At 39.1% G+C, this 9979-nt stretch overlaps 1 protein-coding gene across 1 annotated transcript; it reads right to left on the bottom strand.

Annotated features, from left to right (window-relative positions):
- Positions 1–4109: 4109 nt before the first annotated feature.
- On the bottom strand, positions 4110–9668 carry LOC127170741 (plasma membrane ascorbate-dependent reductase CYBRD1). Its single transcript, XM_051118951.1, has 4 exons — positions 9380–9668; positions 8674–8882; positions 4795–4949; positions 4110–4638 (listed from the first exon to the last, which is right to left on the bottom strand). The coding sequence occupies exons 1-4, from the start codon at positions 9564–9566 to the stop codon at positions 4371–4373; spliced, it is 819 nt and encodes a 272-aa protein (XP_050974908.1). The 5' UTR covers positions 9567–9668; the 3' UTR covers positions 4110–4370.
- Positions 9669–9979: the final 311 nt, after the last annotated feature.

Raw genomic sequence — 9979 nt, 5'->3', positions numbered from 1 at the left:
AACACATACACCATCCAATCAAAAATGACATAAACTTGTTGACCTAATACATCCTGCTGCTAATGTGATGTAATTAGTGATGTCACTTACTTTGAAGTACTGCTGCAGGCTGTCTGTGAGGCATCCTTGAGGACTGATGACCAGTGAGAGGTAGTTGTAATCCTCTCTAAAACTCCTCTGGAAGCCACAGCTGAAACGACAGAAGAACATCAGCATCACATAAATGAGTCTGAGAATCTGAAACGAGTGCAGGTGTGGATGTGTGATGTTACCTGTTGCAGGTGCGCAGGCGGTTGAGCTGGAACTCCATGTTTGCTACTGGGCAAGTGTATTTAGGCCAGGAGCTCTGCAGAAGCTCGCCCTCATCCTTCAGATAAGACAGGCAAACCATCAAGAACTCATGGGCGTCCTGGAGAAGAAAGAGTGAAGATGATGAGGTTAAATGCAATTAAAAAAAAACTATATATATATATATATATATATATTCAGTTCATCTGCTCCCTCACCTGCTGATGGTCTCCTAAAAAATCAGGATGGCGAGTTTCAATGCAGGCCTTTACTGTAGACAAGAGCTTTGCCTTCAGCTTCTTGTCATTGCCTGTCAGCCTAGTCATATGGAGGTCTGTGAGTGCCCTGGAGAGAAAGTCATACATTTAATTTATATAGAATTTCTTTCATGTTGCTGCTTGATTTATTTTGAAATATAATGTTGTATAAATGTTTAACCGTGTCGGTACCTGAGCATTGTGCTTCTCTCATTCCACCGTTTCCGCTGGGAAAGCACATCGTCTCGGAAAGGGGAAACGGTGAGGAGGCACTGCAACACGGAGTTCATGTAGCACGTGTTTCCTAAATTGGGGAAACTGCAACACAAGTCTTCAATAAAAAAAAGCTGTTCTGAAAAGCACATTTTACTGTATGTGAGTATATCTGTGTGTTCAGACTTTTAGTTGTGCGACATTTACCCCAAGTGCTTGATGTTGGTTGGCAGCACTGTTTGTGCAACATCAGCCAGCTCAACATCATCCTCCGTGATGCTCTCACTGATCTGCTGCTCGATCTTGATCTGCTTTTGCTGTGAACTGCTCTGTATGAGCTCCAGTATTTCAGTCTGGGACAGACCGTTGGACTGGGGCGCCATACTGGCTAACACACTGAGGATGCTGGGAAAACATCATGAATATATTAGACAATACAGTGCTGCAGGGATGACATGTTTTTGTAGGAATAAACATTTTTGTGGAAGGTGATGTTAACATCTGTGTTGGACTACAAAAATACATCCTCACTGCAGTGCTTTATATTGTGTTTGTCCATGTGAGGTTTTGATTTCAGTAAGTAGTCTCTGCAATTACATCAACACACAATATTAATTCCCATTACTCACCAGTCAAGATCCACATCAGAGATGGGCTGATCACCAGCTGCATCTGCGAAGAGATTCAAAATGAGTTTAAATAAATAGTTTTTTATTATACATAGCACATTAGTCTAATATAGTACTTGATTAATACATACAGTTAATAAAATACATACAGTACAATAAAAACAGTTTTAATGAACTTTACTAACCTTCAAGAACTGCTGCAGCCTGACGTTCAGCCAGCAGATCAATCTTCCCACTCTCTTCAGAGGAGGAAACACCCACAGCGCTGGTAGAGGTGTAACCTCCGCTGGTCTCCAGATCTGAGGGGCTACTTTCTGCAGATGAGGAAGTATCCTCAGTGCTGGAGGGAGAGCTTTGCTCTTCATCGATGTCTGTGAATGGATAATAATACAGTTGTGCAAATTACAACTTCAATGTACACTAGAAAAGATGGACGACTGTTAAATATGTAAAAGCCTTAAAACATTCACTAACCTCTGATGGCTTCTTTCTCGTGGGTCGCAGCCTGCAGATCAACCTCTGGATCGGAGGATCCGCTGACTGCAGGTGAAGAAGACACATCAGATGAGACATCAGTATGTGTGTCGCCGCTGGTGGTCTGAGTCTCGATGGTGGAGGACTCGTCCAGCTCAGAGGATGACGACACACATGGCAGAATCGCAGAGAGGATTCTGCGGAAAACCCGGCGCAAAGATGGAAATTTGCGTTTCCGGGAAGAGGAAGGGGAAGAGGAGGACAACTTGGTCTCATCAGCAGGTATAGCAGCCGAGACCACCACATCTGGAGATGATGACACAAGCTTGCCCCACATCTTTTTCTTCTTCTCACTTTTGACTTTTTGACTCATTGTATGACAATGAACGTTGTTGCAAACTATTTTTCTAGAAAGACAAAAATGCAATCATTTTAAATGAAAACTGATTAAAGAAATTATTAGTCTGTTAATTAATTCTCTTTGTGACAATTTAACCCATACAGTGCGGCAACATGCTATATGCATCGTTTTGCTTTCAGGGCAATAATATTGGAAATGTAAATATTTTGTAATCAGTAATGAGAAGGACTTAAAAATAATGCCATTGTAAATATTTACCGAACAATTAGACACGCTTATTTTGCCGACATGTAAAGGCATTTTAGTTATTCCATTGGATATGTGACTTACCTTACTCCTGATCACACACTACACCTGTAAGTTGTTTCGAACGCGCTTTTACCGCTGTATTTTTACTGAACTGTATCGAACGTTCCATTTTCGCGCTCTTCTGCAGATTGTTTTTATTTAAATCAGATGCTTCTTGGACATGAGCAGGTACAGAACGCGTTTAATGTTTATTTCTCGGCTCGGCTGCTCGTTTTTGTAGTGTAAATAGAGAATTTTAAATATTATTAATACTAATTAATTAATACAATCATTCATTTATTTTTTGGTCACCCACAATTTTAATAGCTCGATATTTAAACAAGCTTCAGAAACCTTGGTCAAAATGGCGGGGAAAAGCACAAAAACAACAACAAAAACAAAACTTTTTTTTTTTTTCCATTTTGTTGTATTATTGTACTTATCGAGCACCAGTAAAGTACCGCTGTGCCACTAATAATTTACAGTAATGTTACAGTAAAATTTCATCAATGTTTTGTTTTCTATCTCCTGGCAACAAGAGATGCTAAGGAGTGTGGAGGTACAGCTACTGGAGAGGAGCCGGCGGCTTGATATGGCAAGCCAAAGTAGTAAAGTAAAGTGTTTTGCTGTCAAATCGCATGCTTTTGACGGGTCAGTGTGCAATCAGACGCCTGACCACACTGTGAAAAACAATTTGTTGAGTTAAAAACTTAAAATAATTTGTTACCTGGCTGCCTTAAAATTTTAAGTTCAGTCGACTCCGAAAATGTTTATTTAACTTGAAATGTTAAGTTATGCTAAGTGACAACTTAGATATTTGAGTTGATTCAACTTAAAATTTTAAGGCAGCTGGGTTACTTACCCAGCTTTTAAGTTTAACGAACACAAATTTCTAAGGTGTTACTTAGTACAACTTAACATTTCAGGTTGACTAAACTTATTTGAGTTGACTGAACCTAAAATTTTGAGGCACCAGGGTAACAAAACTTGCAAATGTCATGTTTGTCAACAATAAAGCATCTTTTTATTGCTTATGAATACTGTACTGCAAGTGAAGACTATTATATCAGACTTCATAGCAGTCTGGAAAATATGGACACTGGCATATATATACTTATGTATACTTAACAGACAATAAAACTTAGCCATGTTTTGTACATATTTACATGGTCAATCATCCACTGGCTGTCTAAATAAGGTACAAAACATGTCGGTTTATTGTATGAGGTTTCCCTCACTTTGTCATTTAAAAAGAAAAGAAAAAAAATCCACAAATACGCTAAAATATTGAATGATTTTGAGCATTTCATACAAAAATCATTCATCACATGATAAATCATTTTGGTAATATAAAATCTTGATATGTTCCAGCATATATACAAAAATGTTCTACAACAAGTTTTACTTGTTTTTATGTCCCTTACCATAACATATTGCTATCATAACAAAACCGAAGTATTTCAAATACAATCTTGCATGTTTAAAATGAACAGACTGATTAATAAGGAGTAATATAAACTATTTATGGCTGTAATAATGCTGTATTATGTAACTGAACTTAACTAATGTACACAGTGTTGAATGTTATAGTGCAAATACTTTAACATATCTAAAAAAGACAAATCTTTAAAAGCAGCAGAAAGGGACAGTACACACATCTATATATTCTGAGAGATAATACAGCGCAAAGACAGCTGTCAGTTTAAAATCCCCTTCCACAACAGCAGAGATTTTAGCATTGATATTAAAGTAATACGTAGTGTGAAGTTTTTCTGAATAACTTTCAACATATCAAACAAATTGTTTGGAAAAATGCTGTTCTTCTGAACTAAAACCCACTATTTTTTTCAAACTCTTTGTTTATCCAGACTCTTCTGCTTTTCCGTTGCGTCTACGTGTCTCAAGGCTGGATTCTTGGTCAGTTCTTGTAGTCATGACGGTACCCACTTTGATGTCCTCTGGGCTTGTGCTGTTATTGCTCACAGTTTGTGCAATTTCTTCTCTTGGCCTCTTCCAAGAGGGGCGAGTAGCAATCCAGAGACCAAGGCCACCAAATGCAGCAATGAGCAGCCCAAGAACATTTACCAAAACAGCTTCTGGTGGAGAGTCTTTATAACCAGGGTTCTTCCTGTAAGACATTACAAACAACATTAAGAAATACCTTTATGAAGTCCAAATTTACTTAGACTTTTAAAGCACACATGACAGAAACTGATTACATGTCATGTACAGATCCAGAACACAATGGATTTGTATGGTTTATGTTGTCTAAAGATACACTTACAGGCCAAATATGAGTTTCTCTGTGATGCCCATGAGAGCTGTGGCTATTACACTGGTGAAGACGAACAGGCCGCTGTAGATGTGCACAGGCATAAGAGCTGCACGCACGTACACTGGAGTTGCAGGTATCAGATAGACGGCAATGCCCATAACTATCTAGTAAATAATGAGAGAGAAGAACACAACATCACACTTGAGAAGGCTCTAACATTAACATTAGAAAATTTAAATAAAATAAGATGTATATATACAGTGCTGCTTAAAAGTTTGTGTACCCTTTAGAATTTTTTATTTTCTCCTGAAAGTAGACAAAGAGAATCTAATCAAACAAATTAAAAACTATATATACTTTGTCATTTATTTATTCAGGAAAATAATGTAATATTACATATCTGTGAGTAGATAACTGCTCTCCAAAAAGAACATTGCTGCCCACCTGCAGTTTTCTAAAGGTCATGTGGACAAGCCAGAGGATTTTTTTTGTAGAGAGATGAGACCAAAATAGAACTTTTTGATTTAAATGAGAAGCGCTATGTTTGGAGAAAGAGAAACACTGCATTCCAGCATAAGAAACCTATCCCATCTATGAAACATGGTGGTGGTAGCATCATGGTTTGAGCCTGTTTTGCTGCGTCTGGGCCAGGACGGCTAGCCATCATTGATGAAACACTGAATTCTGAATTACACCAAATTCTAAAGGAAAATATTAGGGCATCTGTCCAAACACTGAATCTCAAAAGAAAGTGGGTCACACAACAAGACAACAACCACAAGCACACCAGCTGTTCTACCAAAGAATAGCTAAAGAAGAACAAAGTTAATGTTTTGGAACGTCTGAGTCAAAGTCTGGACCATAATCCAATTTAAATTTTGTGGAAGGACCTGAAACAAGTTTATAGGAGAAAACTCTTTTGGGCTTTATTTATATTTGACTGACAACGCCTGTAAGTCACCTACTCGCTTAACCAATGACAAGGCTAAAGGACGGCTGTTTTAAGCGAAAGAGGCTGTAGGTCGGCCAAAGTGAGCTGCTCAAAAGGAGCAAGTATATAAAACTGCAGACCGGAGATCTCCAAAATGGAGTGGGAACTCCAAAAGTGGGCAGAACCTCCAAAATGGGGCGGGGTCTCGTCACACAAAGACTTTCCCCATTGGCTCTGGCTTCAGCCTATTGTTATTGACTTACATTTCAAAACTAAACTTTATGAAATAAACAGTTTGTAGTTGTTCTCAAATAAAATAAACTATGCTATAGTTTATTATAGGAATTAAGCCTCCAAGCGCCCTTCAAGATCTTAACCAAAAAAAAAAAAAGCGTTTTTACCCAGTGTAATGGCCAGACTCGAGCAAATGATTCGCTGCGATGGCTGTCACGTATACTTTGAGCATGGAAGGGGCTCGCCCTTGTCCAACAGCTCCCGTAGAAAGGCTAGCACGTGGGACATGTCACATGAGCACGGGTCCAGTCTTCGCTCTGAACACCAACTGGAAAAGACCCGGCGTAGACGGCACCCTGGCCTCCAAAATGGTATTGCTCACTCTTTCCCGTTGAGGCACCACTGCTACTGAGAGCTGCATCAGCTATGGAAACCAAGTCTGGTTCCTCCAGAGGGGGGGCCTTAGAAGGAGTGAGCATCTGGTCTCCTTGAACCTCCCGATGACCTGAGGGATCAGGGCTATCGGAGGGAAAAGCGTAAAGGTGAGCCTGGCACATGAACTGCTCTTAGTGAAAGGAGATCCTTCTGTGCCCAAAGAAGGAGGCGACAAGCCAACCTGTAAAGGGGGGAGGTGACCTAAGAGCATCTTGATGATTGATGTAGGCTACCACAGACATGCTGTCCGACTGGACCAAGACGTGGTGCCCCCTCAAGGCTGGGACGAAGTTCTTGAGGGCTAAGAAAACCACCAACATCTCCAGGCAGTTGATATACAGGCGTTGCTCCAGGACTGACCAGGACAGAACTGAGCCCTTCATTTTCCTCAGCGGGCACAGATGAACAGCTACCACCTCCTCCAGCAGGGGAAAACTGCTATATTCTTTTTCGTCCCTTTCGTGAAAGCTGCTGCTGTAGAAGGATTAACCCATGCCAAATAGGGTGTGCGCCAGGTTTTGGTGAGTTCGTCATGAACTGCAGGCAAGAACCGGGCGGGGCGTTGGCGAGAGGCTTCCCGGCAGGTACCACTCGTCCAAAAGGCCGTGGGCGGGCTCTTCCGGAGCGGACCACTCAAGGCCCAGATCACCTTAAGACAGGATGCGGATGAATATTTGGCCGAGACACAACTATTTAAAAATCAGGAATCTGAGGGTGCAAAAAAATCTAAATATTGAGAAAACTGCATTTGAAGTTCTTCAAATAATGTTTTTAACAATGTATATGACTAATCAAAAAGTAAGTTTTCATACATTTACAGTAGGAAGTTTGCAAAATATCTTCATGCAGCATGACCTTTACTTAATTTCCTAATGATTTTTGCCATAAAAGAAAAATCAATAATTTTGACCCATACAATGTATTTTTGGCTATTGTTACAAATAAACCCCAGCGACGTAATTGGTTTTGTTTTCCAGGGTCACACACATACATACATATATATATATATATATATATATATATATATATATACAGTACTGTGCAAAAGTTTTAGGCCACTAGTATTTTCACCAGCTAAAAATGGTTTAAAGTAAGTTATTTCTATCTATTGCTGTAATGTGTCAGTAAAAAATATTGGTTTACATTTTCAAACATTCTGTTTGCCATTAATTGTAATAATCTAGTGAGATTTTTGTTTCTACAGGCAATCTGACAACAGCCAGTGCTCCACACAGAGATCTGATCTCACCATCATCCAGTCTTCCTGGAATGACATGAAAACACAGAACAAACTGAGACTGACTAAATCCAGAAAAACTGTTTCAACATCTCCAAGATGTTTCAAGTAACCTACCTGCAAAGCTACCTGAAAAACTCTGCACAAGTGCACATAGGGCAAAAGCTGCTTTAAACGCAAAGGATGGTCACATCAAATGCTTATTTATTTTAGTTAATAGAAGTTCTTTGACAAAGAAAATCTATTTATGACATTGTTTTTGACAGCATCCTCATTTTATGTGCCTAACTGCCTAAAAATTTTAACAGTACTGTAGCTTTGTAGGTATAGGACTCTTAAAGCATCTTGGAGATGTTGCCACAGTTCTTCTGGATTTAGTCTGTCTCCATTTTTTCTGTTTCTTAAGACAGACTGGATTGAATGATGGAGAAATCAGATCTCTGTTTGCACAAGGAGTCTGACAGCAGCCTGTGCTCCATACAAAAATCTCACTGAATTATTATAATTAATGGCAAAATGAATGTTTAGAAATGTAAACTGATATTTCCTACTGACACACTACAGCAAAAGACCGACTTTAACTGACTTTAAACCATTTTTTAGCTGATGAAAATACTAGTGGCCTAAGACTTTTGCACAGTACTGTATATATATATATATATATATATAATATATGAGCAGCAAATCAGAATATACACAATGATCTGATGATTTCTGCATATGACACTAAAGGCTAGAATAATAGCTGCTAAAAATTTAGTTTAACTTGTGATAATATCTCACAAGATCATTGCTTTTGCAAAAAAAAGGATACAAACTACTGATTTAAAAAAATAGCAGCCATAGTGAGCAAAATAATAATAATAATTTTCCCAATATTTTGATTAGTAGTGTAGATAATCATAGCAGCATGTACTATTACATTTTACTACATTTTAGTACTTAATTAGTACTGGTTTTGGTGTAAGTGGATTGGATGTGGCAAAAGTGTAGGATAATGACCCCCTTTGGGTAAAGGGATAGATGTAGTAGTGTGTCTGTGAAAGCAAACCTGGGCTGGGTAGAGTATGACAGCAGCCAGACCAATCCAGCTGTGCAGACTGTACATATTGGGAATGTTTTTTGCATTGTGGAAATCAAACACAGCCACCACAGAAATGACAGCCAAGATGAAGGCGAGAATGTGCAGCCCTGCGTGGATAAGCTTCATCATCTGCTTGCTGCACCTCCAGGTCCATGGCAGCCTGTACACTAAAATTGCTGAAGAAAAAAAATCAAATAAATAAACATGTGGGCGTTTTTTAAAATGTAATTTTAACTCAATCTAGATTACTTATTCAATCTTTCCAGCAGTTTGAAATAACATTATTTTCATAACTTATTTTTTGTTAACTGGGATGAGTCCCCACTGTCTATCTAGGCAGCTCAGTACGTTTATACAGCCACCATCTTTATCTCAATGTGTCTGAAAAGTAACCACATAATGTTACGACAAGTGGAACAAACATAATGCAATTACCATTTCTCGAAATCTGAAAGTTAAATTACGAACTTCCCTATCTCACCAAATTCTCCAGGAAAATGCAACATAGCGGAAACATAACTTTGTTTACATAACTAAAATTGTTGCTTTATTTATTTTTGGAGATTAACAAAGTAACTTACATGACTAAATGTAGTTTTGTTGACAGCGACCTGTTACTTAATCGTGAGTAAAGACTCAGGAATGTGCAAATGTAAACACTCAAACGTCTTACCGATTCCTTGAAGAAAAATAAACCCGATCACCATTAACAACGGGTGCCAGTTAAACTCAGCCTCTCCTCCGTCCCAGCCGAGCCCCTCTTTGTAATGTAAAACCCACGTTAAAACGAACGCGATCGACACAAAACCGACCGCCAACGCCAGAATGAAGAAAATGAGAAACTGCGTGTAGCTCTCCATCCTCAAGTCTAAAGCAAACTCATCTGACTACAGCAGAGCAACGACATATAACACGTCGGACGAGGGGCTGGGTCACTTTTACGCTTTCTCACCCAAACAAGAGGCTCTGTTTTAAACCAAAGTGAGCTGCCTAGTTGGGCAGCTTTGCTGGGCGTCAACATGTAGCTTTAAATGATGCCTGCCATACTCAAAAATGCAGTCTAGACAGGAAGCACAATAGATTTTGACCTTAAGAATAGATGATGGCCAGAAATGACGTCCAAAAACTCTGTCTAGATAGGTAGCTAGCCATACCCAAAATGCAGCCTGTGAAGCCTATAATTCCCAATAACATTTACTATTTTGGGACACAATGTGTTTAATTTTAGACTTATGATGCCCATAATGCTGTCTAGGTAGGCACCTCACTAGGT

Source organism: Labeo rohita, chromosome 9, assembly GCF_022985175.1.
Source record: "Labeo rohita strain BAU-BD-2019 chromosome 9, IGBB_LRoh.1.0, whole genome shotgun sequence".
NCBI classification, from domain to species: domain Eukaryota; kingdom Metazoa; phylum Chordata; class Actinopteri; order Cypriniformes; family Cyprinidae; genus Labeo; species Labeo rohita.
This window is presented reverse-complemented; position numbering and strand designations above follow the sequence as displayed.

Excerpts from the sequence above, each read along its gene's own strand:
- LOC127170741 (XM_051118951.1), bottom strand. The coding sequence starts at position 9,566 with ATGGAGAGCTACACGCAGTTTCTCATTTTCTTCATTCTGGCGTTGGCG. Across the intron at positions 8,883-9,379 it reads TATTTTTCTTCAAGGAATCG|CAATTTTAGTGTACAGGCTG; the intron begins GTAAGACGTTTG and ends TTTTTTCTTCAG. Across the intron at positions 4,639-4,794 it reads GAGAAACTCATATTTGGCCT|GAAGAACCCTGGTTATAAAG; the intron begins GTAAGTGTATCT and ends AATGTCTTACAG.